The sequence below is a fragment of the Procambarus clarkii genome, chromosome 89 (assembly GCF_040958095.1).
Source record: "Procambarus clarkii isolate CNS0578487 chromosome 89, FALCON_Pclarkii_2.0, whole genome shotgun sequence".
NCBI lineage: Eukaryota > Metazoa > Arthropoda > Malacostraca > Decapoda > Cambaridae > Procambarus > Procambarus clarkii.
The window spans coordinates 10,943,981-10,971,432 of NC_091238.1; the positions used below are offsets into that span (position 1 = coordinate 10,943,981).

General features: G+C 49.6%; 4 protein-coding genes across 35 annotated transcripts in view; 2 read left to right on the plus strand and 2 right to left on the minus strand.

Annotated features, from left to right (window-relative positions):
* The window catches only part of Cadps (calcium-dependent secretion activator 1), a 537,366-nt gene that overhangs the window by 452,194 nt on the left and 57,720 nt on the right, over window positions 1-27,452 (minus strand). The window contains exon 1 of one of the 32 annotated variants that reach the window (XM_069317984.1): window positions 1,265-1,849. The exons of 28 other annotated variants lie outside the window; for them this stretch is intronic. The gene's annotated coding sequence lies outside the window, so the exon portion shown is untranslated. Of the gene's footprint in view, window positions 1-1,264; window positions 1,850-27,452 lie in introns of those variants that run through there. 3 more of the 32 variants (XM_069317991.1, XM_069317993.1, XM_069318008.1) reach the window with 3 other exon arrangements.
* On the plus strand, window positions 9,334-10,140 carry LOC138359123 (MAGE-like protein 2). Its single transcript, XM_069317840.1, has one exon. It carries the CDS (start codon window positions 9,334-9,336, stop codon window positions 10,138-10,140), a length of 807 nt encoding a protein of 268 aa, XP_069173941.1.
* On the minus strand, window positions 10,360-17,581 carry LOC138359124 (zonadhesin-like). The gene is made up of 3 exons (XM_069317841.1): window positions 17,483-17,581; window positions 12,388-12,414; window positions 10,360-11,862 (listed from the first exon to the last, which is right to left on the minus strand). The coding sequence occupies exons 1-3, from the start codon at window positions 17,579-17,581 to the stop codon at window positions 10,360-10,362; spliced, it is 1,629 nt and encodes a 542-aa protein (XP_069173942.1).
* On the plus strand, window positions 19,152-19,610 carry LOC138359125 (uncharacterized). Its single transcript, XM_069317842.1, has one exon. The coding sequence runs from the start codon at window positions 19,152-19,154 to the stop codon at window positions 19,608-19,610; it is 459 nt and encodes a 152-aa protein (XP_069173943.1).

Genomic DNA, 27,452 nt, shown 5'->3' on the forward strand with positions numbered 1-27,452 from the left:
AGGGTGCTCCACACTACGCAGGGTGCGCCACACTACGCAGGGTGCTCCTCACTACGCAGGGAACTTCCCTCCTGCAAGAAGAGTGTTCACTGCACCACTACACCTAATGCTTGACGAAGTAGGTGTAGATCGTCCTCTAATTCACCCCAGTAATATGCTACTATTTGTAACATACGTCACGTTACTATTATGATGTACAATGACGTACACATGACGCTTACAGTCGTAAGCAACACATGTTAAGTTTCACTGGTTGCATCATTACCCTGGCAATGTTGCAGGTGCTGGCGACCAGCCTTCGTGGCAGCTGGACGCTACTGAAGCACCACCTCTCACCCGGAATGACAACAAAGTTACAAGTGTCTACACAAGGTTTCATCAAAACTTTCTTAATACAAATGTAACAGTTGTAAGAGTTCACCCCCTTCCAACCTGTGGTTGGGGTCGTTCCACAGGTCTTAGCCCCTCAGTACCGGGCGCCACTGCTCGCCCTTGGGCTCCCCCAGTCAACTAAGGGCTGCCCTTATACATCCCTAGCGAGTGGGGAGGTTCAAGCTTCTTATGACTCACTTAAACCTGCCTGTGGAACATTTTATCTTGCTTTATCTGATCTGTCCTGAGGTCGCCAGCTGCGTGTTTATACTCGTGTCCCAGCAACACGTCAGTGGTCTCATTAATTATCTTGGCTAAGGATGCAATGTCACGTGCAGTGCAAGGTGTCACTAATGGTCTCATAAATATATAATATATCTAGCCCTAGAGAATGGAAGCTCATTTAAACTCCTCAGTTCGTTTAAAAGTTTACTGAAGAAAAACATTTATACATATACAAATGGCGTAAAGAAATGTCTATGTTGGAATCATCCGGTGGCGGCAGCATTTCTCAATGACATGTCTCAGGCAACACGGTCAGCTGACTGGATCCACTCCTCCAGCGCGGGCACACACCTCGCGCCTCTGGCCACACGATCAGCTGACGACTCCAGCTGTCAGAACGTCGTGATTTCCCACGCCTCTGGCAAGGCGATCAGCTGGACGTTTCAGAGTGCGTTGGTGGCTCCTTGCACACCAACTACCCTTCCAGGATCACTAACATCACCACGTTAATGCTCACCCACACCAACTCATGCCTAAATGAGTTTTTGACTCCTAGCCTAACGTCCTGTCACTTAGACAATAAAATGAAGAGTGGAAATATTCACAACATATAAAATACTCTAACTCGCCTAGCTCAAAAAGGGGTAAGGGAGGGACAATTATCTACCTTATTTCACTCCAACCACGAAGCTGACTCGTCCTCTGTTGAGGGATGTTGAGAAGCCTGGTCCTGGCTTCTGGTTTCCTGATGAACAGTTCCCACACACACACACAGGTTCCTCCGTCACCTCGTGATAACGCGTCCTCGCTGTGCTCACATCCAACAGGTACTGCCTTCCTTCTCCTGTTCTCTGGGGTACTGGAGACAGGTACCTCCGTCGTCGTCCTCCACACTCACTGGCACTGTCGACTCTTCACAGTCCAGCACAGCTTCCCCTCGCCTTAACTGCCAGTAGATTTGGGCCCGGTCCTAGCTTCTCGCTTGATGTGTAAGACGTGGTCCTCTAGTGGACGTCCAAGACGTCACCAGCCCAACGTTCCTTCTGTTGCAGACTCTTGGCTCTTCAATCCGGTCCGTCCTTGCCTCCGGGCACTCCACGAAGTTGGATGGCTTCAGAGACTGTCTGCAGAATCAAAGCGGAGCTTAAATCTACTGGTAAGGGCTCTCTAGGTGCGGAGCTCGCTCGAGCGCATCTTCCCTCTCTGACGGCCCGTGACGTACTGTCTTCCCGCCCAGGCGCTAGCTGCTCCGTGCCCTCCGCCTCATGACGTCACACCGCCTGAGGGCTCTCGTCATTGGTCACTTCCGGCACGTGACCTCACCTGGCCAATCAGGTGCCGGAAAGCGTCAGGACGTCTTGGCGGGAAACAGGATGGCTCGTCACCGTCCTGTGCTTCAAAAGGCGTAAGCCCCTTTCATTATCAAACTCAGCTGGCCACTTTACAGCCACCTTAATCACGCTCCACGCTTTCCCACACATGAAAATGTTCCCTGAACATCAGAGAACACTTAGGCTACGGAGATATGACTCTTCTAAGCTGGGAAGGAAGAAATACAGGGGTGGACACCGTCACACAGTTTAGCCTGTGTTGCAGGAAGATACTTAACGAGTGTTGCGAGAGCCGCCTCCACCCGCCAATATAACGTTGACATAAGGGACAAATTTTCGCGAAAGTAAACAATTGTAGGAGCAAGTGGGAAGAACGGTGTTTGGCTGTCTCCACTTCTGTCTGTTTTCCTGGCCAGGAAGGCGCATCACAACTATGTCAACTCTCTTATAAAATGATGAGCGAGTGCGAGCAAAGGAAATATGTTATTTTAAAAGTGTCAACAAAAAGCCTAATGAGCAGCAGCAACATCATCATCATCATCATCAGCAGCAGCAGCAGGAGGAGAAGAATAGGTCCAGCGGCACTCATCTGGTCCACGGGCCGAGGCCCAGGAGGGTGGCCCCCTGGCCGCTCTCCTCTCACACAGACGCCGTCATCAACCTTCCGCTCTAAGATATAACCCGCTAAGTTAGGGCTGATTTCCTCATTCCAGATTACAACTTTTGCTGCGGGAGAGAAAGAGTGAGCGAGCAAGAGTAAGTGACTCGGATTCCATTCCCGACCGTAATGGAAATAATTTGGGTCGCGTTTCCTTTCACCTAATGCCTTTGTTCACCTAGCAGTAAACAAAATTTGTTACTTGGAAGTTAAACAGCTATTGTGGGCTGAATCTTAGAGATGATCAGTAAGTGGCCTAGTATACACACACACACACACAGTGGAAATAGATGAAATGTTCACACGGAATACTAACAGAACGAGGGGACATGGGTGGAAGCTGGAAACTCAGATGAGTCACAGAGATGTTAGAAGTATTCCTTTAGCGTGAGAGTAGTGGAAAAATGGAATGCACTTAAGGAGCAGGTTGTGGAAGCAAACTCTATTCATAATTTTAGAACTAGATATGATAGGGAAATAGGACCGGAGTCATGGCTGTAAACAACCGATGGCTCGAAAGGCGGGATCCAAGAGTCAATGCTCGAGCCTGCAGAGACAAATAGGCGAGTACAAATATGTGAGTACACAAAGAGTGTTTGGAAGACGGGACACCACGAGCGTAGCTCTCATTCTGTAACTGTACTTAGGTAATTACACATAGTCTCATGGTTGAGAGAACAACGTTCGCGATTTCATCTCATATTTCTGTTCATCTTGAAGGCTGCATACTGTGTGTGTACTTACCTATTTATACTCACCTATTTGTGCCTGCACGATCGAGCTGCTAGCTCCTGGACGCCGCCTTTCTAACCACTAGTTGTCTAATGAACTGACTTCCGTTCCATTTTTCTCTTATTTACAATATATATTTCTCTCACACATCGCCAGGATACAACCTGCAACAGCTGTCTAACTCCCAGGTACCCATTCACCCTGTGCCAGGTGAACAGCTGCATCAGGTGTAGTTATGGTGTTGGGTGTGTAAGATGGTAGGGGCAGAAGAAGGTGTTAGCGTGTGACTAGGCACCAAGAAGAGCGCTAACAAAGGCATTAACCAGCGACAAGAGAATCCTTAACTAGTTTGCAACTCTCGACAGCTTGGAATAGTTCGGATTTTTTTTTACATCGCATTACGAGAAGGGGATAACAAAGTTGGCAACGCTGCTCCTGTGTTGCTTCTCTCTTGTACTGGGTGAGGTGAGGTCCCCTGGTGGTGGGTGAGGCCCCTGGTGGTGGGTGAGGCCCCTGGTGGTGGGTGAGGCCCTGGTGGTGGGTGAGGCCCCTGGTGGCTCCTGGTGGTGGGTGAGGCCCCTGGTGGTGGGTGAGGCCCCTGGTGGTGGGTGAGGCCCCCTGGTGGTGGGTGAGGCCCCTGGTGGTGGGTGAGGCCCTGGTGGTGGGTGAGGCCCTGGTGGTGGGTGAGGCCCCTGGTGGCTCCTGGTGGTGGGTGAGGCCCCTGGTGGTGGGTGAGGCCCCTGGTGGTGGGTGAGGCCCCTGGTGGTGGGTGAGGCCCCTGGTGGTGGGTGAGGCCCTGGTGGTGGGTGAGGCCCCTGGTGGCTCCTGGTGGTGGGTGAGGCCCCCTGGTGGCTCCTGGTGGTGGGTGAGGCACCTTGTGGACTCGGCCGGGTCCTTGGTTAAACAATGTTTAGCATATATGATGGTTGATGGGTTAAGGCGGCGTCTGAGAATACTCAGGACGCTGTTTCCATCCCCGACCTGCTCCTAAGAGTTACTCATGGATCCATCACGTTATGGTGATTGCCTGGTGTATAAACTGGAGCCGCTTGAGGGGGTCACAAGACCTTCTGCCGATTCCCTAATTCTGATGTTTTTAAGACCTAACATGATCTACCCAGCTGTTACGGTATCAACACCGTTGCTGAGTGTGGTGTGGTGATTTCGGTGCCATCTATCAACCTGCACTCCAACTCCCAAGCATTAGGCAAGACGCAGACAACGCCATCTGTTGGCGGTGGTGTGGCGTAGGTGAAAGGCTCCTGTTTCATATCTCAGTTAGGTGAGGTCGATGATGATGAGCTCTGGTGGGTAGCGTAAGGATACCCACGCCATCTAAGCTGTGAATACAATTATAATTTCAGTTCCCCGGTGGAAGTGTTATCCTAAGGTCACAAAGTATACTGTCTGTCTAGCTATGACGTTTATGTTCACAGAAGTGACGTAAGGATGCGATTGCACTGAGGAAGGCAGTTCACCTTGGGCAGTCCAGAATCCATGACTTGGTCTTGTGAGAGGACAAAGTGGCCGCCGTCGGTAGTAGCAGTGTGTTAACTGCTGGATTTATGTAGTGTTGTATGGACCGACGTACCCAGGATTTGGCCAAGAGGAGTTATGAGACGACAGTAGTGTTGGTCTGCTGAGAAGTGCTGCTAGTTGGTTGCTAGAGACTTCTGCCAGAGAGTTAGCTACTCCTGTACGTGAGTATTTGAGACCCCTGTCAGCTTGTTGCTGAAGCCCGCTGCCTGTGTGTTTCTGGAGAGCAGGTGTGGGGTATTGGGACATTGTGATGATACAATGTGTGGACTGGCCCATGTTGATGGTGAACTCGCCGGTGATTGCCACTGAGCGTGGACGACGTATATGTGACGGTTGTGGACTCGCCGGGACTTGATGAACACTACAGATCTATTGAGTGTCCTGGGTGAAAGCGACACAGTGTAAATATGTGTAGTTATACTTCGATATATAATATATATTGGTGAAGGTGATAATATATTAGTGATGGTGTAGTTGCATATTGTTTATCCTCTCCTTTGTTCTTTGCACTAGTACTTGCCACTACCAGTTCTTGAGAACTTACCATTGACTTGGAATAGATCATAGAAGAGGAGGTTATAAAGATACCCGGTTACTGGCTCAAGCTGGCCATTATTTCCCCCCCCCCCAAGACCATAACATGATTCACCCCTCACAAGCTTACTTTAACCACCGCACCATTAATGATGATTGTACAACTTTTGCTGATAACAACTCACTATACTTCTTAAAGTGACAGACACTGATGCAGGAGCAAGTGTTCAGACACTTGGAAGTTACTGAAGCAGGAGCAAGTGTTGGAACATGATATAACATTCTGACATGCAAGACGCACTGGGCCAGCCGCCAGGAGTTCTGCACTAGACAACGTTCACACGCACACCACTAACAGTTAAACGTCTGTTAAAACGTCGAAAATGTGTTACAAGGGAGACCTTCCCCATTATCCCTGTCTCGCCCCACGCCTCCCTAACTTCAACACACATATATAATTACATATATATATATAACATATGAGGGAGAGAGATGGGTAGAGACAAAACTACAGAGATGAAAGCAACTTTCGCAGCACAAAACCGCGGTGGGGGGGGGGAGGGCAGTAGGGAAGAATGGGGGGGGGGAGGGCAGTAGGGAAGAATGGGGGGGGGGGAGGGGGATGGAGAGGAAAAAGGAGGGTGGAGGAAGGAGGTCAGACACTGACGGTCCAGTCAACCAAAAAAATTGTAGTTACAGCAAGAGAAAACTATTTCTTGATAAGGGTTCTCCAGTTTGGGCTTTATCTCATCTTACACACGGTGAGGTGAGGACGGTGAGGTGAAGATAGTGAGGTGAAGGTGAACATGAAAGTGATCAGGTGGTAAGGCGGAGGCGAGGTCTGGGCGGGTTTCATCAAGCGCTCTACATGGCGGACTTAGTTGACAGAGACTTAAGAGGATGTATTCACTAATTAAGACTGTAGCGTATTTATGTTTGTGAAGATATTAGCGGCTTCATGACAATGTCAGACACGTAACAAAGGCAGACACATGACACAGGGAGACACATGACAAAGACAGAGCTGACACAGGAGAAGTGTGGCGTGAGGGACACAAGCAGGGGCCGCGAGCCCACAAGCACTACCTGTAAGGGACACGAGTGTTAATCATGAAGCCAAAGTGACTACGTCTGCCGAGCTAACTCGCAGCCTTTTATCCTGTTGCAATTAGTGCATAAATCTTATTATCAGACTGAAAGCCAAAGTGGTTCATTTATTGCATTAATAATCATTAGTTAAACCTCTCGCATACAACGCTAGGCAGTCAACGACTTACTCGGATTACAATACTCATATATATATATATATATATATATATATATATATATATATATATATATATATATATATATATATATATATATATATATATATATATATATATATATATTCTCACACAGTAGATGGGGGTAGAAAGCAGTGCCCGGGTGTGTGTGTGTCTCACACAAACACACCGTAGCCACCACAATATTTTTGTACTTGCCGTTACTTTGATGCACCGTTGTTAAAATGTAGATAAAAACATTGTGGGCACATTGTGTGTGTGTGACGGGACATTATCACCACCTAGAAAACTGTACAACACCTCCCTGGATAACACGACCACGAGAGAGAGAGTATATATATGTATATATACACCCACCCAGACAACCGAGGGCAGCACATCCCCAGAGCGTGGCCAGGAGGGAGCAGCACACCCCCAGAGCGTGACGAGGAAAGGCAGCACATCCCCCAGAGCGTGACGAGGAAAGGCAGCACATCCCCCAGAGCGTGACGAGGAAAGGCAGCACATCCCCCAGAGCGTGACGAGGAAAGGCAGCACATCCCCCAGAGCGTGACGAGGAAAGGCAGCACATCCCCCAGAGCGTGACGAGGAAAGGCAGCACATCCCCCAGAGCGTGACGAGGAAAGGCAGCACATCCCCCAGAGCGTGACGAGGAAAGGCAGCACATCCCCCAGAGCGTGACGAGGAAAGGCAGCACATCCCCCAGAGCGTGACGAGGAAAGGCAGCACATCCCCCAGAGCGTGACGAGGAAAGGCAGCACATCCCCCAGAGCGTGACGAGGAAAGGCAGCACATCCCCCAGAGCGTGACGAGGAAAGGCAGCACATCCCCCAGAGCGTGACGAGGAAAGGCAGCACATCCCCCAGAGCGTGACGAGGAAAGGCAGCACATCCCCCAGACCGTGGCCAGGAAAGGCAGCACATCCCCCAGAGCGTGACGAGGAAAGGCAGCACATGCCCCAGAGCGTGACGAGGAAAGGCAGCACATCCCCCAGAGCGTGGCCAGGTGGGGCAGCACACCCCCAGACCGTGGCCAGGAGAGACAGCACACCCCCAGAGCGTGACCAGGAGGGGCAGCACACCCCCCAGAGCGTGACGAGGAAAGGCAGCACATCCCCCAGAGCGTGGCCAGGTGGGGCAGCACACCCCCAGAGCGTGGCCAGGAGAGACAGCACACCCCCAGAGCGTGGCCAGGAGGGGCAGTACACCCCCAGAGCGTGGCCAGGAGAGGCAGCACATCCCCGTGCGTGAGCATGGGAGCAGGCAGTGTGGGAGCGGGGTCGGGCACTATAATAAACAAGGCTGGCGCGCCATCACACAAACCACCATCACAGAGATGGTCCAAACTGACGTAAAATTCTGGGGCGGGAGGAAAATGGAGATGAGTTTTACTGGGAAGGTTGGTACAGGGTTGGCCAGGTGTGTGGCGGGGGAGCTCTCTCTGTGAGCTCTCGTAGTCCCTCACACTGGTGTTACACTCGTTATTATGTGTATTGTATACGTGTCTACACTCACCCCTTTCTCTCCCTCCCTCCCTCCCTCTCTCTCTCTCTCCCCCTCTCTCTTCTCCTTCCCTTCCACTGTGATAGAAGGAGGAGGGACAGTTAAGCGAGCACCAGATCAGTTAGCAACAGCCGCTACCTACGCTTAGCGAGGCCAGTACTGCCAAATCCCTCCATAATAATGTAAACAAGCATTCATTTTATTTAACTGTTTCTAAATCCGGGGAAAATATATATTATTTCCCCCCTTGAGGGGCAGAGCTTATACAACTTCATTACAAAATTTAATCTATCTCATCTATTTCTGAAGGCGCGGGCTCAAGGGATCCGGGTAATGTGGCCCTCCTATCGTGCCTGGGTTGGTGTTGGGCTCAAGCTCTAGGGCCCTCTGGAGGGTTATTAAGGCGGCCAGACTACCATACTGACCAACCACCAAGTTTGGTGTTGGGCTCAAGCTCTAGGGCCCTCTGGAGGGTTATTAAGGCGGCCAGACTACCATACTGACCAACCACCAAGTTTGGTGTTGGGCTCAAGCTCTAGGGCCCTCTGAAGGGTTATTAAGGCGGCCAGACTACCATACTGACCAACCACCAAGTTTGGTGTTGGGCTCAAGCTCTAGGGCCCTCTGGAGAGTTATTAAGACCTCCACAATACCATACTGACCAATCAGCAAGTGTACTTTAGTCGTGAACAAACATTAGACATAAAATACCCTCTCAGTGTATATATACACGGAGTGAGGGATAATACATTCGGTTGTATAAACCGTGGCCGAGAATAACGTGGCTGAAACAAGCGGTCCGCCCCCACATTAATGTCGCCGAGGTCATCACGTTCCGTTAACATTTGATAACGGTCCACGACGGGCCGAAACGCTGTCACTTGGTACAACCACCTCAAGCCTTGGTACAAGCACCTCAAGCCTTGGTACAAGCACCTCAAGCCTTGGTACAACCACCTCAAGCCTTGGTACAAGCACCTCAAGCCTTGGTACAAGCACCTCAAGCCTTGGTACAACCACCTCAAGCCTTGGTACAAGCACCTCAAGCCTTGGTACAAGCACCTCAAGCCTTGGTACAAGCACCTCAAGCCTTGGTACAACCACCTCAAGCCTTGGTACAAGCACCTCAAGCCTTGGTACAACCACCTCAAGCCATGGTACAAGCACCTCAAGCCTTGGTACAACCACCTCAAGCCTTGGTACAAGCACCTCAAGCCTTGGTACAAGCACCTCAAGCCTTGGTACAAGCACCTCAAGCCATGGTACAAGCACCTCAAGCCTTGGTACAAGCACCTCAAGCCATGGTACAAGCACCTCAAGCCTTGGTACAAGCACCTCAAGCCTTGGTACAAGCACCTCAAGCCATGGTACAAGCACCTCAAGCCTTGGTACAAGCACCTCAAGCCTTATTACAAGCACCTCAAGCCTTGGTACAAGCACCTCAAGCCTTGGTACAAGCACCTCAAGCCTTGGTACAAGCACCTCAAGCCATGGTACAAGCACCTCAAGCCTTGGTACAAGCACCTCAAGCCATGGTACAAGCACCTCAAGCCTTGGTACAAGCACCTCAAGCCATGGTACAAGCACCTCAAGCCTTGGTACAAGCACCTCAAGCCATGGTACAAGCACCTCAAGCCTTGGTACAAGCACCTCAAGCCATGGTACAAGCACCTCAAGCCTTGGTACAAGCACCTCAAGCCATGGTACAAGCACCTCAAGCCTTGGTACAAGCACCTCAAGCCATGGTACAAGCACCTCAAGCCTTGGTACAAGCACCTCAAGCCATGGTACAAGCACCTCAAGCCTTGGTACAAGCACCTCAAGCCATGGTACAAGCACCTCAAGCCTTGGTACAAGCACCTCAAGCCATGGTACAAGCACCTCAAGCCTTGGTACAAGCACCTCAAGCTATGGTACAACCACCTCAAGCCTTGGTACAACCACCTCAAGCCTTGGTGTAAGTCCGGCCTCGGTCCAGACCCCCCCCCCCGACACACACCAGTCAGCAGCTCTGCCTCCACACCTGTACCACACCCGCCAACCATGACTGCGGGTGGTTACAGGGAGTGTGCCGTGGTACGCTCGTTAAGCCCCGAAGCGTTACCCATGTAAACCCTGCTAAAAAGGCATTAAATAATTAACCAGATTTAATAATAAAGAGTGGAGCGCGCTTAATGTATTCAGGCGCGTATGGCCACAACCTGCACCATCGGGATAATACTTGGCTTTGTCCATCTGCATGTTATGCTGTCCATCTGTATGGTTATATCATCCATCTGTATGGTTATATCATCCATCTGTATGGTTATATCATCCATCTGTATGGTTATATCATCCACCTGTATGGTTATATCATCCATCTGTATGGTTATATCATCCACCTGTATGGTTATATCATCCATCTGTATGGTTATATCATCCACCTGTATGGTTATATCATCCATCTGTATGGTTATATCATCCACCTGTATGGTTATATTATCCACCTGTATGGTTATATCATCCATCTGTATGGTTATATCATCCATCTGTATGGTTATATCATCCATCTGTATGGTTATATCATCCACCTGTATGGTTATATCATCCATCTGTATGGTTATATCATCCATCTGTATGGTTATATCATCCACCTGTATGGTTATATCATCCATCTGTATGGTTATATCATCCACCTGTATGGTTATATCATCCACCTGTATGGTTATATCATCCACCTGTATGGTTATATCATCCACCTGTATGGTTATAGCATCCATCTGTATGGTTATATCATCCACCTGTATGGTTATATCATCCACCTGTATGGTTATATCATCCACCTGTATGGTTATATCATCCACCTGTATGGTTATATCATCCACCTGTATGGTTATATCATCCACCTGTATGGTTATATCATCCATCTGTATGGTTATATCATCCACCTGTATGGTTATATCATCCACCTGTATGGTTATATCATCCACCTGTATGGTTATATCATCCACCTGTATGGTTATATCATCCACCTGTATGGTTATATCATCCACCTGTATGGTTATATCATCCACCTGTATGGTTATATTATCCACCTGTATGGTTATATCATCCATCTGTATGGTTATATCATCCATCTGTATGGTTATATCATCCATCTGTATGGTTATATCATCCACCTGTATGGTTATATCATCCACCTGTATGGTTATATCATCCACCTGTATGGTTATATCATCCACCTGTATGGTTATATCATCCACCTGTATGGTTATATCATCCACCTGTATGGTTATATCATCCACCTGTATGGTTATATTATCCACCTGTATGGTTATATCATCCATCTGTATGGTTATATCATCCATCTGTATGGTTATATCATCCATCTGTATGGTTATATCATCCACCTGTATGGTTATATCATCCATCTGTATGGTTATATCATCCATCTGTATGGTTATATCATCCACCTGTATGGTTATATCATCCACCTGTATGGTTATATCATCCACCTGTATGGTTATATCATCCACCTGTATGGTTATATCATCCACCTGTATGGTTATATCATCCACCTGTATGGTTATATCATCCACCTGTATGGTTATATCATCCACCTGTATGGTTATATCATCCACCTGTATGGTTATATCATCCATCTGTATGGTTATATCATCCACCTGTATGGTTATATCATCCACCTGTATGGTTATACCATACAGATGGACATCACTACACATACAGTCCCAGCAGGACACGACTGTTACACTGATACAACTGGCACAGATATACCCTACAAATACTATGTCAGCACAACACTGCAATAATCATATCCAGGCTGCAACACAGCTGAGAGTGCAACACAGCTGAGAGTGCAACACAGCTGAGAGTGCAACACAGATGAGCGTGCAACACCCGCGGGCTACAACACCCGCGGGCTACAACACCGCGGGCTGCAACACCCGCGGGCTGCAACACCCGCGGGCTACAACACCGCGGGCTGCAACACCCGCGGGCTGCAACACCCGCGGGCTACAACACCGCGGGCTGCAACACCCGCGGGCTGCAACACCCGCGGGCTACAACACCGCGGGCTGCAACACCCGCGGGCTACAACACTCGCGGGCTACAACACCCGCGGGCTGCAACACAGCTGAGAGTGCAACACCCGCGGGCTGCAACACAGCTGAGAGTGCAACACCCGCGGGCTGCAACACAGCACCTACCTGCTTGCCGGGTCTCCCAACACGTACCTGAGGAAAATAAATAAATTGTTATTTCATAATTTCCAAACATAACCAGATTTTACAATAATTAACTCGATCATTTTCCTCACAACACTGCACTCGTCTACACGTCTGGCAACATGGCAACACTGCACTCGTCTACACGTCTGGCAACATGGCAACACTGCACTCGTCTACACGTCTGGCAACATGGCAACACTGCACTCGTCTACACGTCTGGCAACATGGCAACACTGCACTCGTCTACACGTCTGGCAACACGGCAACACTGCACTCGTCTACACGTCTGGCAACATGGCAACACTGCACTCGTCTACACGTCTGGCAACATGGCAACACTGCACTCGTCTACACGTCTGGCAACATGGCAACACACATCAAGGCAACGCATATCAAGACAGTATAACGTAAATGTATACATTTTTACCACAGTTATTGGGGCAAAATATATGTATTGAATAAGGTTACAATATTGCGAATATTTGTGATGTGTTATCTGGGAAACATAGATAACGAATTTTATAAAAAAACTGTAAATGATAAAGAGCAGGAAGAGGCTACCAGGAGAGGACTACAGGCACTTCATACCGACAGGTTTACAATATTGTTTTTATATTAAAATTTTTAGATACATCTACATTTGTACAGCTGCCCCAGACTATATGAAAGGGGAGGACAGTGTGTCAAAAAGCTAGCTGCGTGATGCTAAAAAGTCCCCACCACACAGGATGGTTAGTCATACAGTGTAATTTTTTTTTAATTTACTAAATCATATAAAGTCTACGGATAATGTGCTCAATATTTCACTACGTTTATCTTATTAATGAAAGAATCGAGATTAATGTGAATAACCATGATTTTTGAGGACATCTCCGAGCAACAGTTGATGTGCCGTCAATAGGGCACGAGGACAAAGGACAGTAGAGGAGGACGGACACAAAGAGGCCGAAGGACGCAAGAGGGCGTGAATGGACGCAAGAGGGCGTGAGAGGACGCAAGAGGGCGTGAGAGGACGCAAGAGGGCGTGAGAGGACGCAAGAGGGCGTGAGAGGACGCAAGAGGGCGTGAGATGACGCAAGAGGGCCTAAGAGGACAGAAGAGGGCTTAAGAGGACACAAGAGGGCGTGAGAGGCCGCGTGTATGAGAGTGTGAGGGGAGGAAGGTGGCGGCAGCCCTGGTCGAGGAAGGCCCCCACAAGCGGGCGCCTAAGTCAGGGAGCAGCGCCGGCCTCATTACGGCTCCAACACAACTTGTACCAAACGCCCGAAAAAAATACAAAAATTTGGTAAGGAGAGAAGAGAAGATTGTAGGAGCGTGGCGTGTTTATCAGTCATTACCACGGCACCAGTGTCCCATGTGTCTCCGGCAGGCGGGGTCGAGGCGGCCCTGGAGGATGGCAGGCGAGGTGCGTCGGGTCACATCACCCTGCAGTAACCACCCTCCTCCCCACTTTCTCACAATTTGCCACTCCGTAAAAAAATGCAACTGTTTAGCCTAACCACAAACGTACGAACTCAAGCTACTTGATTTGTTCATTTGCCTCACCTAACGTGTCGAGGCGAGCCACGGAAAATGTCAATATTGCGGTCGTTTAATTTTCACTAATATGTTGCATTATTAACGGAACGGTCGATTACGTACATAATGCGACGTGTCTTTCAAGAGGAAAGGGGGGGGGGTACTTAGACTACAACCCAGGCCCCCCCCCAGGCCCGCCCCCAGGCCCGCCCCCCAGGCCCGCCCCCAGGCCCGCCCCCCAGGTCCGCCCCCAGGCAGTAATAAGGGTACTACTCTCCGCCAGTGCCGACCATCCGATCCCAAGTCCGGACCATCTCTGCCTCCACACACATTCCCATAACACCTTTTATACATACAAGCGTAAAATGTATTATAACGTCCATTACCACTGTGAAATAAATTTATCTTTCCTGTTGCATCGCTAATGTGCCAAGTTCTTCAGTCCCTCCTCCCCCCCCCCTCACACACACACGCACGCGAACACACGCACATAAGTTCGGAATGCCTCATCACGCATACGCCCAACCACTTGCGCTAAACTGTAAAGCGACGATCTAGCTTCATGCAGGTCGGCGTTCAATCCCCAACCGTCCAAGTGGTTTTGCACTATTCCTTTCTCCCCATGCCAAATCCCGACGCCTTCCAAGTGCTATATAGTTGCAATGGCTTGGCTCTTTCCCCTGATAATTCTCTTCTCTTCATCATACACTGTCTTCCACAAACTGTATCCCCATGTCTACAGTCCATGTATCCCCATGTCTACAGTCCATGTATCCCCATGTCTACAGTCCATGTATCCCCATGTCTACAGTCCATGTATCCCCATGTCTACAGTCCATGTATCCCCATGTCTACAGTCCATGTATCCCCATGTCTACAGTCCATGTATCCCCACGTCTACAGTCCATGTATCCCCATGTCTACAGTCCATGTATCCCCATGTCTACAGTCCATGTATCCCCACGTCTACAGTCCATGTATCCCCATGTCTACAGTCCATGTATCCCCATGTCTACAGTCCATGTATCCCCATGTCTACAGTCCATGTATCCCCACGTCTACAGTCCATGTATCCCCATGTCTACAGTCCATGTATCCCCATGTCTACAGTCCATGTATCCCCACGTCTACAGTCCATGTATCCCCACGTCTACAGTCCATGTATCCCCATGTCTACAGTCCATGTATCCCCACGTCTACAGTCCATGTATCCCCATGTCTACAGTCCATGTATCCCCACGTCTACAGTCCATGTATCCCCATGTCTACAGTCCATGTATCCCCATGTCTACAGTCCATGTATCCCCACGTCTACAGTCCATGTATCCCCATGTCTACAGTCCATGTATCCCCACGTCTACAGTCCATGTATCCCCATGTCTACAGTCCATGTATCCCCACGTCTACAGTCCATGTATCCCCATGTCTACAGTCCATGTATCCCCATGTCTACAGTCCATGTATCCCCATGTCTACAGTCCATGTATCCCCATGTCTACAGTCAATGTATCCCCACGTCTACAGTCCATGTATCCCCATGTCTACAGTCCATGTATCCCCATGTCTACAGTCCATGTATCCCCACGTCTACAGTCCATGTATCCCCATGTCTACAGTCAATGTATCCCCATGTCTACAGTCCATGTATCCCCATGTCTACAGTCCATGTATCCCCATGTCTACAGTCCATGTATCCCCACGTCTACAGTCCATGTATCCCCATGTCTACAGTCCATGTATCCCCATGTCTACAGTGCATGTATCCCCATGTCTACAGTCCATGTATCCCCATGTCTACAGTCCATGTATCCCCACGTCTACAGTCCATGTATCCCCATGTCTACAGTCCATGTATCCCCATGTCTACAGTGCATGTATCCCCATGTCTACAGTCCATGTATCCCCACGTCTACAGTCCATGTATCCCCATGTCTACAGTCCATGTATCCCCATGTCTACAGTCCATGTATCCCCACGTCTACAGTCCATGTATCCCCATGTCTACAGTCCATGTATCCCCACGTCTACAGTCCATGTATCCCCATGTCTACAGTCCATGTATCCCCACGTCTACAGTCCATGTATCCCCATGTCTACAGTCCATGTATCCCCATGTCTACAGTCCATGTATCCCCATGTCTACAGTCCATGTATCCCCATGTCTACAGTCAATGTATCCCCACGTCTACAGTCCATGTATCCCCATGTCTACAGTCCATGTATCCCCATGTCTACAGTCCATGTATCCCCACGTCTACAGTCCATGTATCCCCATGTCTACAGTCAATGTATCCCCATGTCTACAGTCCATGTATCCCCATGTCTACAGTCCATGTATCCCCATGTCTACAGTCCATGTATCCCCATGTCTACAGTCCATGTATCCCCATGTCTACAGTCAATGTATCCCCATGTCTACAGTCCATGTATCCCCATGTCTACAGTCCATGTATCCCCATGTCTACAGTCCATGTATCCCCATGTCTACAGTCAATGTATCCCCACGTCTACAGTCCATGTATCCCCATGTCTACAGTCCATGTATCCTCATGTCTACAGTCCATGTATCCCCACGTCTACAGTCCATGTATCCCCATGTCTACAGTCAATGTATCCCCATGTCTACAGTCCATGTATCCCCATGTCTACAGTCCATGTATCCCCATGTCTACAGTCCATGTATCCCCATGTCTACAGTCCATGTATCCCCACGTCTACAGTCCATGTAACCCCATGTCTACAGTCCATGTATCCCCATGTCTACAGTCCATGTATCCCCACGTCTACAGTCCATGTATCCCCATGTCTACAGTCCATGTATCACCATGTCTACAGTCCATGTATCCCCACGTCTACAGTTCACTAACATTTTCCGTCAAAAGTCACCATCCTCCACATCCTGCCCATACCGTCATACTGTCCTTTACATACATTTGATTCCTGGATGTTATAGGAAATAAAAGTTATTATAGCTACCATATACAAATGCGATTAAATTCGTGGACATTCACAGTAAAAAGTTAAACTATATTATATATAAAACTATATTATACATAAAACTATATATACTCAAAAGAAATGATTAAATGTGTAATGTTTATCAACTTGGCCAATTTGAGCCAAATAAAAACAATATAGGCCCGTGTAACTAAACGTGTTACTCTCAAACATTTTCCCAGAGCAATAAAAGCCAAGCCCAGATGTGAAGTTGCGCCAAAATGAACGGATTCTGTTGCATAAATTTAATTCTCCCTCCGTACTGTACACAAACAATGTCATACGAGGTAAGGGAAAGCCTCGTTTAAAATAATTCTGTCCATGGGAACACGGCACGACATCCCCCTCCCCCTCTCTCCCCCCACACACAACCCGCCCACACAATCTTGGACCCGAACACGACAGAACACCCCTGCAGCTTTGAACAGTGGCCCCCGTAGTTCTAAACACGACTCTGGCAGCTCCGAACACGAGACGACATCCCCCCTCCCCCCGGAACTGCGAACACAACACTCGCTGCTCCGAACACCACGACACGGTCCACTGACCGGGGACTTACTGTATAAAGCATATAACCACGATAGTTAAGACTACTTGCACCAAGGCCACACATCTGGCACACGTCGCCACCAACTAAACAAGGAGACGTGTTAGACATGACTGACGAAGACATAGGGGGGGGGGGGGAATTAACAAAAAAAAACTATATAAAAATAGAAAAAGAAACCCAACAATAATTTTCTTGTCAGGAAGTTACGGGTGCAACGGACACCAGGATGGATGGATAGCTGGAGTTGGTTTGTGCTGACACAAGGGTGGATGGAAGTTGGTTTATGCTGACACAAGGGTGGATGGAGTTGGTTTATGCTGACACAAGGGTGGATGGAAGTTGGTTTATGCTGACACAAGGGTGGATGGAAGTTGGTTTATGCTGACACAAGGGTGGATGGAAGTTGGTTTATGCTGACACAAGGGTGGATGGAGTTGGTTTATGCTGACACAAGGGTGGATGGAGTTGGTTTATGCTGACACAAGGGTGGATGGAAGTTGGTTTATGCTGACACAAGGGTGGATGGAAGTTGGTTTATGCTGACACAAGGGTGGATGGAAGTTGGTTTATGCTGACACAAGGGTGGATGGAGTTGGTTTATGCTGACACAAGGGTGGATGGAGTTGGTTTATGCTGACACAAGGGTGGATGGAAGTTGGTTTATGCTGACACAAGGGTGGATGGAAGTTGGTTTATGCTGACACAAGGGTGGATGGACGTTGGTTTATGCTGACACAAGGGTGGATGGAAGTTGGTTTATGCTGACACAAGGGTGGATGGACGTTGGTTTATGCTGACACAAGGGTGGATGGAGTTGGTTTATGCTGACACAAGGGTGGATGGAAGTTGGTTATGCTGACACAAGGGTGGATGGAAGTTGGTTTATGCTGACACAAGGGTGGATGGACGTTGGTTTATGCTGACACAAGGGTGGATGGAGTTGGTTTATGCTGACACAAGGGTGGATGGACGTTGGTTTATGCTGACACAAGGGTGGATGGACGTTGGTTTATGCTGACACAAGGGTGGATGGAAGTTGGTTTGTGCTGACACAAGGGTGGATGGAAGTTGGTTTGTGCTGACACAAGGGTGGATGGAAGTTGGTTTATGCTGACACAAGGGTGGATGGAGTTGGTTTATGCTGACACAAGGGTGGATGGACGTTGGTTTATGCTGACACAAGGGTGGATGGACGTTGGTTTGTGCTGACACAAGGGTGGATGGAAGTTGGTTTATGCTGACACAAGGGTGGATGGAGTTGGTTTATGCTGACACAAGGGTGGATGGAAGTTGGTTATGCTGACACAAGGGTGGATGGACGTTGGTTTATGCTGACACAAGGGTGGATGGAAGTTGGTTTATGCTGACACAAGGGTGGATGGAGTTGGTTATGCTGACACAAGGGTGGATGGAAGTTGGTTTATGCTGACACAAGGGTGGATGGAGTTGGTTATGCTGACACAAGGGTGGATGGAAGTTGGTTTATGATGACAACATCAACCCACGGGACAATTCGCGGTCCCCCTCCGCCACCAAACTTGCTGTCTCCGAGCTGTCAAACTCGCGGTTCCCCCGCCACCAAACTCATTAACGTCGGTACATTATCGAGTTTGTACTTGATAATGTCGGTACAGAGTGCTTGTGGTACTCCGGTAGGAAGACCCGCCTCCCAGGCCTGATGAGCAGCCTCACTCTCGCCCTCTCACTAGCGCCTCCACCCTCTACTCTCACACTCGCCCTCTCACTAGCGCCTCCACCCTCTACTCTCACACTCGCCCTCTCACTAGCGCCTCCACCCTCTACTCTCACACTCGCCCTTTCACTAGCGCCTCCACCCTCTACTCTCACACTCGACCTCTTACTAGCGCCTCCACCCTCTACTCTCACACTCGCCCTCTCACTAGCGCCTCCACCCTCTACTCTCACACTCGCCCTCTCACTAGCGCCTCCACCCTCTACTCTCACACTCGACCTCTCACTAGCGCCTCCACCCTCTACTCTCACACTCGACCTCTGCTCTCACACTCGCCCTCTCACTAGCGCCTCCACCCTCTACTCTCACACTCGACCTCTCACTAGCGCCTCCACCCTCTACTCTCACACTCGACCTCTGCTCTCACACTCGCCCTCTCACTAGCGCCTCCACCCTCTACTCTCACTAGCGTCTCCACCCTCTACTCTCACACTCGCCCTCTCACTAGCGCCTCCACCCTCTACTCTCACACTCGCCCTCTACTCTCACACTCGCCCTCTACTCTCACACTCGCCCTCTCACTAGCGCCTCCACCCTCTACTCTCACACTCGCCAACTCCGTTAGAGCAAAGGAGCCAGGGGAAGAATAGAGTCCGAGGTGTAAGAATCGACAGGAAAAGACGGAGTCCCGGAGAGAGAGGAGCGGGAAAGAGAGAGGAGAGGGAGGCAGTGAAGCAGGCCGGGGTGTCAGTGTGATGATGGCAGCTGACCACCACCCACCCAAGCCCTCACCTATTGATTACTGCTCACCCGCCCCGCCGAGAACCTTCCCTGCCACCCACCCACCCGCCCACCTTCCCTGCCACCCACCCACCCACCCTACCGCCCACCATCCCTGCCACCAACCCACCCACCCACCCGCCCACCTTCCCTGCCACCCACCCACCCACCCTACCGCCCACCATCCCTGCCACCAACCCACCCACCCACCCGCCCACCTTCCCTGCCACCCACCCACCCGCCCACCTTCCCTGCCACCCACCCACCCACCCTACCGCCCACCATCCCTGCCACCAACCCACCCACCCACCCGCCCACCTTCCCTGCTACCCACCCACCCACCCTACCGCCCACCATCCCTGCCACCCACCCACCCACCCACCCTACCGCCCACCTTCCCTGCCATGCACCCACCCGCCCCATCATCACCAACTTTTACGTTATATAAAGCTAACCAGTTCTAATAGTTTGGATTAGATCTGAAGCCGCTAAGATTACTGACCTGTCCTCGTAAATACTTGGTACATCTGATGACCAAGTTATTGCGATAAGGGTCCAGAACAAATGGAGACAGGGAGGTCATTGTAAAGGTCGAAGTTCAGTTGAGAGATGGCAGAGGTCAAGGATCAAGGACATCGTCGATGTCTGTCACTGGAGAGCTCTGGGAATTAAACCGTTCACTGCCCAGCCAAAGGCAGCCGGAGGAGGACGGTAAGGGGCAGGGGGTTCAAGGGGACGAGGAGTGAAGTATTAAGGGGGGCCAAGGGGGTGATTCAAATCGGAGCTGGTCCTTTGATGTGTAGTGTGGCGTGAGCAGCGGCGGTGACGGTGATGGCTGGCGGGCTCCCTGCCTCTCCGTGGCGTCTCGCTCCCTCTCTCTCTCTCCCTGCCCATGTTTCCTCCTGCACTCTTGTCACTCTCACGCCGCCCGACTCTTCTGACCGGAATACCAACCTAGTATACCCACCTGGTATACAACCTAGTATACCCACCTGGTATACAACCCAGGCCCATCCATGGGCCTGGGTTATATACCCATCTGGTATGCATGCTATACCTAGTCTACCCATCTGGTATGCATGGTATACCCAGCCTACCCATCTGGTATGCATGGTATACCCAGTTGGTATACCAACCTTATATACCTGTTGTCTCTGGAGGAGCCAATCTGCAAGTTCTTCGTACAGACAGTCAGAGCAGTGATCGACTATGCCGCACCTGCACTCACAAGTCTATCACACCAACAGTGGAAAAAGTTTGAAGTTGGCCAAAACAATGCTGAGAGCTGCCCTGGGAGCCCCGATGTGGACCAGGCTTGAAACTAAGACTGGAAACTAGTTTGCCCTCTCTTCAAGAACGAATATCTCAAAGAACAGCTATGATTATCAGTAAGATAATTATTTTCCCTTGATTCAGTCCCAGTGCTGCAGGCTTTGGTGGTTGGACTTGGCCAAAACAACGGAAACTCTTGAGCTGCCAGAGCGGGAAAAGCACTAAACAGACTACAATTAAAAAGCATGATTCTTGATAGAGGAGGTGAAGATCCACACCCAAACTACACCTGTTCTCCACCGTGGGAGGAGCCCACCTTCAAAATAATAATAGAAGGTCTTCCGATGAAAAAGGCTGCCTATGATCCACCAATCCTAAAGCGCATCATAGAAAAGCAAATGTGCAGCATTGCAGTATCAGGAGCCACTCACATCTTCACAAAGGGATTGGTTGACACAGAATATGAGAGTGCTGGCGCTGCTCTTTGTACGACCAGCGTACAGGCATACTGGAGACTGGGAGGACCAGTATCATCAACCCAAACCTAGCTGTTTGCCATACGACACGCATTCACATATGTGATCAGAATGCAATCATAAAGACAGACTCAAAAGCTTCACTCCAAATATTAGGAAAAGAGCAGTGGAAGGACAAGGTGAAAATAATTACCACTATTTTGTATCTTGGAGCAGTCGCTAAAGGCAAAAAACTCAACATAACCCATAGGCCTGTAATAGTAAAAGGAAGTAATAGTAGCAGCCCATAGTAAAAAACTCAACATAGGCCTGGTCGAGGACCGGGCCGCGGGGACACTAAAAAAAGCCGTGAAATCATCTCAAGATAACCTCAAGATAACCCTAAACTGCATCCCATCCCATGTTGGAATACCATTAAATGAGAAAGCCGATGAAATTGCTAAAATGGCACCTCGTCATCCAGTGATACATAAAACAATCCAACCCAGCCTAGAGAACATAAAAAACATCATCACCAAAAAACTCTCGCACCTCAACAAAGCCGACCTGCACCAGAGAATAGCGTTAAATTTCGCCGTCTGCAATATGGTATCTTCAGGTTAAATATCCCAAAAGGAATCCACATGGAAATAGCAGTTAGGTTATATAGACTACGTCTAGGTTACAGATGCAACTGTGAGATTGGTGAACCCCGACAGAGGGAGTGCATCTTCTGCCAAACAATCAGAACAGCCACTACTTCACTATCTCCTGGAGTGTGAAGCAACCAACGACCTTAGAAGAGCTTTAAGAGTCCCAGAATCTCGCAGTAACTTCCCTGAAGCCATCAACACTTCCACTCTCCTGGTCACAAAAGGTGTCCAGCAGCTGGACACTTTAATAAATAATGTCAAGCAGTATCCTCCCCCGCGATAGCAGCCTGATGATTAAATGCGACCTCACCACACATTTACTTACAAATGAAACTATTTCTTTCGGGCTATACATGCCCGTGCCACCTCTTAGGTGCTATAATCGTCATCAATCAATCAAACTCTGCCTTCGATAATGTTAACAAGAGTTAACGAAACTTATCTCTTAGCGTCAGGCCAAATAAATTTTATATGAGAGAATATAGTGCAACAGCACACTAATCAATGGAATAATAACCCAATATTTTGAAAACACACAAACGTAAGACTGAATAGTTCGGTCCCAAACTGGAACTGTGATGAAGACGGTCTCAGTCTGGGACTGAAATATCACTCTTACGTTTCTTGTGTTTACTGGGAGCGTGTTCCTTGTACTACACCCCCCCCCACACCAACACCCCCCCTCCACCAGTACCACCCTCTCCACTAACACCACCCCCTCCACCAGTACCACCACCTCCTACGCTCAACACAAATATAACAATATTAACTGAACTCAGCCAGAATATTACAGTCGAACATAAATTAATTTTGTTAATGTCGACGCCGGAGTTTATCACACAATTATGGCAGGGAAGGGGACCTTTCACCATCTGTCGCCCCCCTTCCCTTAACACCCCACTACCCCTTCCCTCTCCCTCTCCCCACCACACTCACCGATGCTCAGCTCTAAAGCATCTTCCATTACCCTAGGCTGCCTATCTAACATTAATCTCCCTCAGCCAACTTTCCTCCAGAATTTCCCCTCTCACACCCAATTACTTTCTTGTATTCCGGAATTGTGCCCAAAATATTACAAGTCCCGACTCCAACTCTGCCTTAGTGGTTCTGTTGGTCCCTGGCATGTGACACTCGCCTATGTTAACATTCATAAACAAGGGGTTTGGCGGGTATATGGAATGGATTTATTCCATTTCATTTCATTCATTTATTCCATCGCTCCCGCCCCAGCCTGTCAACTGAACTCCGCCAGAACAAATTTCCCTGAACGGTCATAAACCTTGATTAGCTCCCTCGGCCACTTCAACTTCAGTAATTTGTTGGGCTCTAGTATCATTAAAATTAGCAAGTCCCCTCACGCTTCACATCCATATTCCTACAATAATATAAAAATATTTGCGAGAGGCTTTATTAAGGCAAGTTTACCTGCGAGTGTTTCACCAAGTCACCAGGTACCATTGCTCCTCCAGGTCACCAGGTACCACTGCTGCTCCAGGGCACCAGGTACCACTGCTGCTCCAGGGCACCAGGTACCACTGCTGCTCCAGGGCACCAGGTACCACTGCTGCTCCAGGGCACCAGGTACCACTGCTGCTCCAGGGCACCAGGTACCACTGCTGCTCCAGGTCACCAGGTACCAGTGCTGCTCCAGGTCACCAGGTACCACTGCTGCTCCAGGTCACCAGGTACCACTGCTGCTCCAGGTTAGGAAGAGGTATATCCTCACTCTGTGGTCATGTTGTGACCCCTGCTCCCCCTCGAGGGGCTGGCCACCTGTGGGTCAGGTGACTGCCACCATGCCTTCCTTCTCTACTCAAACTCTGTCTTGCTCTGATTTTTTTATGGATATTCCTGCGTGGGCCCTAAGCCTCTGGCTGGTCCAGTAAGTGTTACTTGTTTCTGTTTTACTTGGGCGGAGTATAAGTATTTATGACTCGTATGGTCGCTTCAGTAAGATTTTGCCCCATGTGTTTAAAAACAACTTCTGTTCTGTTGAATCTAATATGAAATCTTATTGGTTTTGTAACTGTGCACTGTGTTAGATAATGTTCCAGTGGTCTGTCTGGCATTTCTTCACAGTGTTGACATTTCCTCTCATCTTCCGGAACCTGTAAGCCTATTTCCCATGCACATGGGTATCCAAGCCTGATGCGATGTAAGTGTACTTCTGTTGTTCTACTGCTCCCTTTCATCAAACTAAGTGGTTCGTAGTTGGTTGAATTCTTGTACCAACCCGCAGATCCTGATATTGCAACTGCTGTGTTGTGGTCACAATACATCTTTTGCAATGCTCTGTTTCTAATTTCTTAATCTGTGATAGACTCTGTGGTATGTAAATGTCTACATTTCTTCTCTTAGTTGTAAGTTTTGCAGCTTCGTCTGCAATGTCATTTCCTATTATTCCCACATGACTTGGCACCCAGTTGAAAAGAACCCAACAGCCTTGATATTTGAGTGTTTGCAGTAATGATATGACATTTGTGATCAGATGATGTTGTCACGTATATGTTCTTGCTGCAAGGTTTCAATGGCAGTTCTCGAATTTGTATGTTTGATAACATGTTGTCGGTGTTCGGCAAGAGCATGTTCCAAAGCTTTTTGAATGGCTAGAATCTCTGTAAATTTGAACACCCTTTTGAGTCTCCAACTAACTACAGAATTTCCTGTCTTAACTGCAGCTCCGGTTTCATGTCCCCGTTGGTCTACTGATCCATCTGTGAAGTAGACCCTCAGAGTAAGAAGGGTAGATCTGGGTATAAACTCTTTCATACTTTTATAAACTGTATATTACCAGGACCCCCACACTTGTGGTGGTGGTGGGGGAGACACACCCTGGCCCCCACACTTGTGGTGGTGGTGGGGGAGACACACCCTGGCCCCCACACTTGTGGTGGTGGTGGGGGAGACACACCCTGGCCCCCACACTTGTGGTGGTGGTGGGGGAGACACACCCTGGCCCCCACACTTGTGGTGGTGGTGGAGACACACCCTGGCCCCACACTTGTGGTGGTGGTGGAGACACACCCTGGCCCCACACTTGTGGTGGTGGGGGAGACACACCCTGGCCCCACACTTGTGGTGGGGGGGGGGAGACACACCCTGGCCCCCACACTTGTGGTGGTGGGGGAGACACACCCTGGCCCCCACACTTGTGGTGGTGGTGGAGACACACCCTGGCCCCACACTTGTGGTGGTGGTGGAGACACACCCTGGCCCCACACTTGTGGTGGTGGGGGAGACACACCCTGGCCCCACACTTGTGGTGGGGGGGGAGACACACCCTGGCCCCCACACTTGTGGTGGTGGGGGAGACACACCCTGGCCCCCACACTTGTGGTGGTGGGGGAGACACACCCTGGCCCCCACACTTGTGGTGGGGGGGGGGAGACACACCCTGGCCCCCACACTTGTGGTGGTGGTGGAGACACACCCTGGCCCCCACACTTGTGGTGGTGGTGGGGGAGACACACCCTGGCCCCCACACTTGTGGTGGTGGTGGTGGAGACACACCCTGGCCCCACACTTGTGGTGGTGGTGGGGGAGACACACCCTGGCCCCCACACTTGTGGTGGTGGTGGTGGAGACACACCCTGGCCCCACACTTGTGGTGGTGGTGGGGGAGACACACCCTGGCCCCCACACTTGTGGTGGTGGGGGAGACACACCCTGGCCCCCACACTTGTGGTGGGGGGGGGAGACACACCCTGGCCCCACACTTGTGGTGGTGGTGGGGAGACACACCCTGGCCCCCACACTTGTGGTGGGGGGGGGGGAGACACACCCTGGCCCCACAGTGACTCTCCCCAACAATGTGCTCAGTAATGGCTGGTAATGTTGGGGCCACAAATTATAGCGGCCATAAACACAGTGTTTCTTGCATTTTAGGGACCAGCGCCATCTGGTCTCCACCTGTTCATTTGCTTACTATATATTTCTGCGAGGCATCTGCTTCCCCCTTGAATTTCTCAGTTTATTAATCGATTTCTATAAATTCTCAGTATTTATAATAATATACACACTATAATGCAAATTATTACATTACTACCGTTTATAACTGGTTGTTACAACTCGCTATAAGCTAGGAAATATGGAGGTGGCATTCATAGATGACCTAATATAAACACTTAAGAGACACTTGGCAAGTCAGCCCATCCTCCGCATATGGGGAGATAAATGTAACGGCACAAGTGTAATTATGTACTATTCCTAGCAGTCAGGAATTGTACTTATTACACTTAGTATTAAGCCGTACAGTCAAGTCGGAGGATGGGTTGTGGGAAGTAGAGAGAGACCCCAGTAGCTCGAGGATGGCCAGAAGTGTCAACACGGTGGAGGACGTTGGTACCATAGTCCTGCCTCACCTGTACGCGGCCCTCAGTCTCTCTCTCCACACTGTTCTCTTAATGTGTAACTCGGTACAAAATCCATTTATTTTAGCTTAACCAGAAACCTACAAAGCCAAGCAACCGAGCCAGCAAGATTCCCAGGCCTAACATACCTTAGGCCTTATTTAACACACATATATGTGCTATAATAGGCCTGGAATGTTCCAATTCAGTTGCTGCCTTCTTTCACTAACCCTCTACACAGTTAATAGTTCTCACACACACACACACACACACACACACACACACACACACACACACACACACACACACACACACACACACACACACACACACACGTGGTATTTGTTGAGGTTCACCACCACCACCAATGTTACACTTCCATCAACAGTAATAACGGGAGCTGCCATGCTGGGTGACGGCCTCTATATCTTCTTTATGTAACATGAACACAGTTTTCTGCTTTCCCTTAATGCTGCTACAGCCACCATGACCCCCGCTCTCACCGCTCCCCTCACCCCACTCCCCTCACCCCGCTCCCCTCACCCCACTCCCCTCACCCCGCTCCCCCTCACCCCGCTCCCCTCACCCCACTCCCCTCACCCCGCTCCCCCTCACCCCACACCCCTCACCCCACTCCCCCTCACCCCACTCCCCCTCACCCCACTCCCCCTCACCCCACACCCCACAAGTAGAGGCACCAGTCTAGTGAGCTTGGACTCACAGACGAGGCTGGCAGCGCAAGCTATTACACCTCTTCAATAACTCTTGAAATTTTGC

Excerpts from the sequence above, each read along its gene's own strand:
- LOC138359124 (XM_069317841.1), bottom strand. The coding sequence starts at position 17,581 with ATGTCTAACACGTCTCCTTGTTTAGTTGGTGGCGACGTGTGCCAGATG. Across the intron at positions 12,415-17,482 it reads GTGGTTATATGCTTTATACA|GTACGTGTTGGGAGACCCGG; the intron begins GTAAGTCCCCGG and ends TATTTTCCTCAG. Across the intron at positions 11,863-12,387 it reads TTGGGAGACCCGGCAAGCAG|GTGGATGATATAACCATACA; the intron begins GTAGGTGCTGTG and ends ATAACCATACAG.
- LOC138359125 (XM_069317842.1), top strand. The coding sequence starts at position 19,152 with ATGAGCAGCCTCACTCTCGCCCTCTCACTAGCGCCTCCACCCTCTACT.
- LOC138359123 (XM_069317840.1), top strand. The coding sequence starts at position 9,334 with ATGGTACAAGCACCTCAAGCCTTGGTACAACCACCTCAAGCCTTGGTA.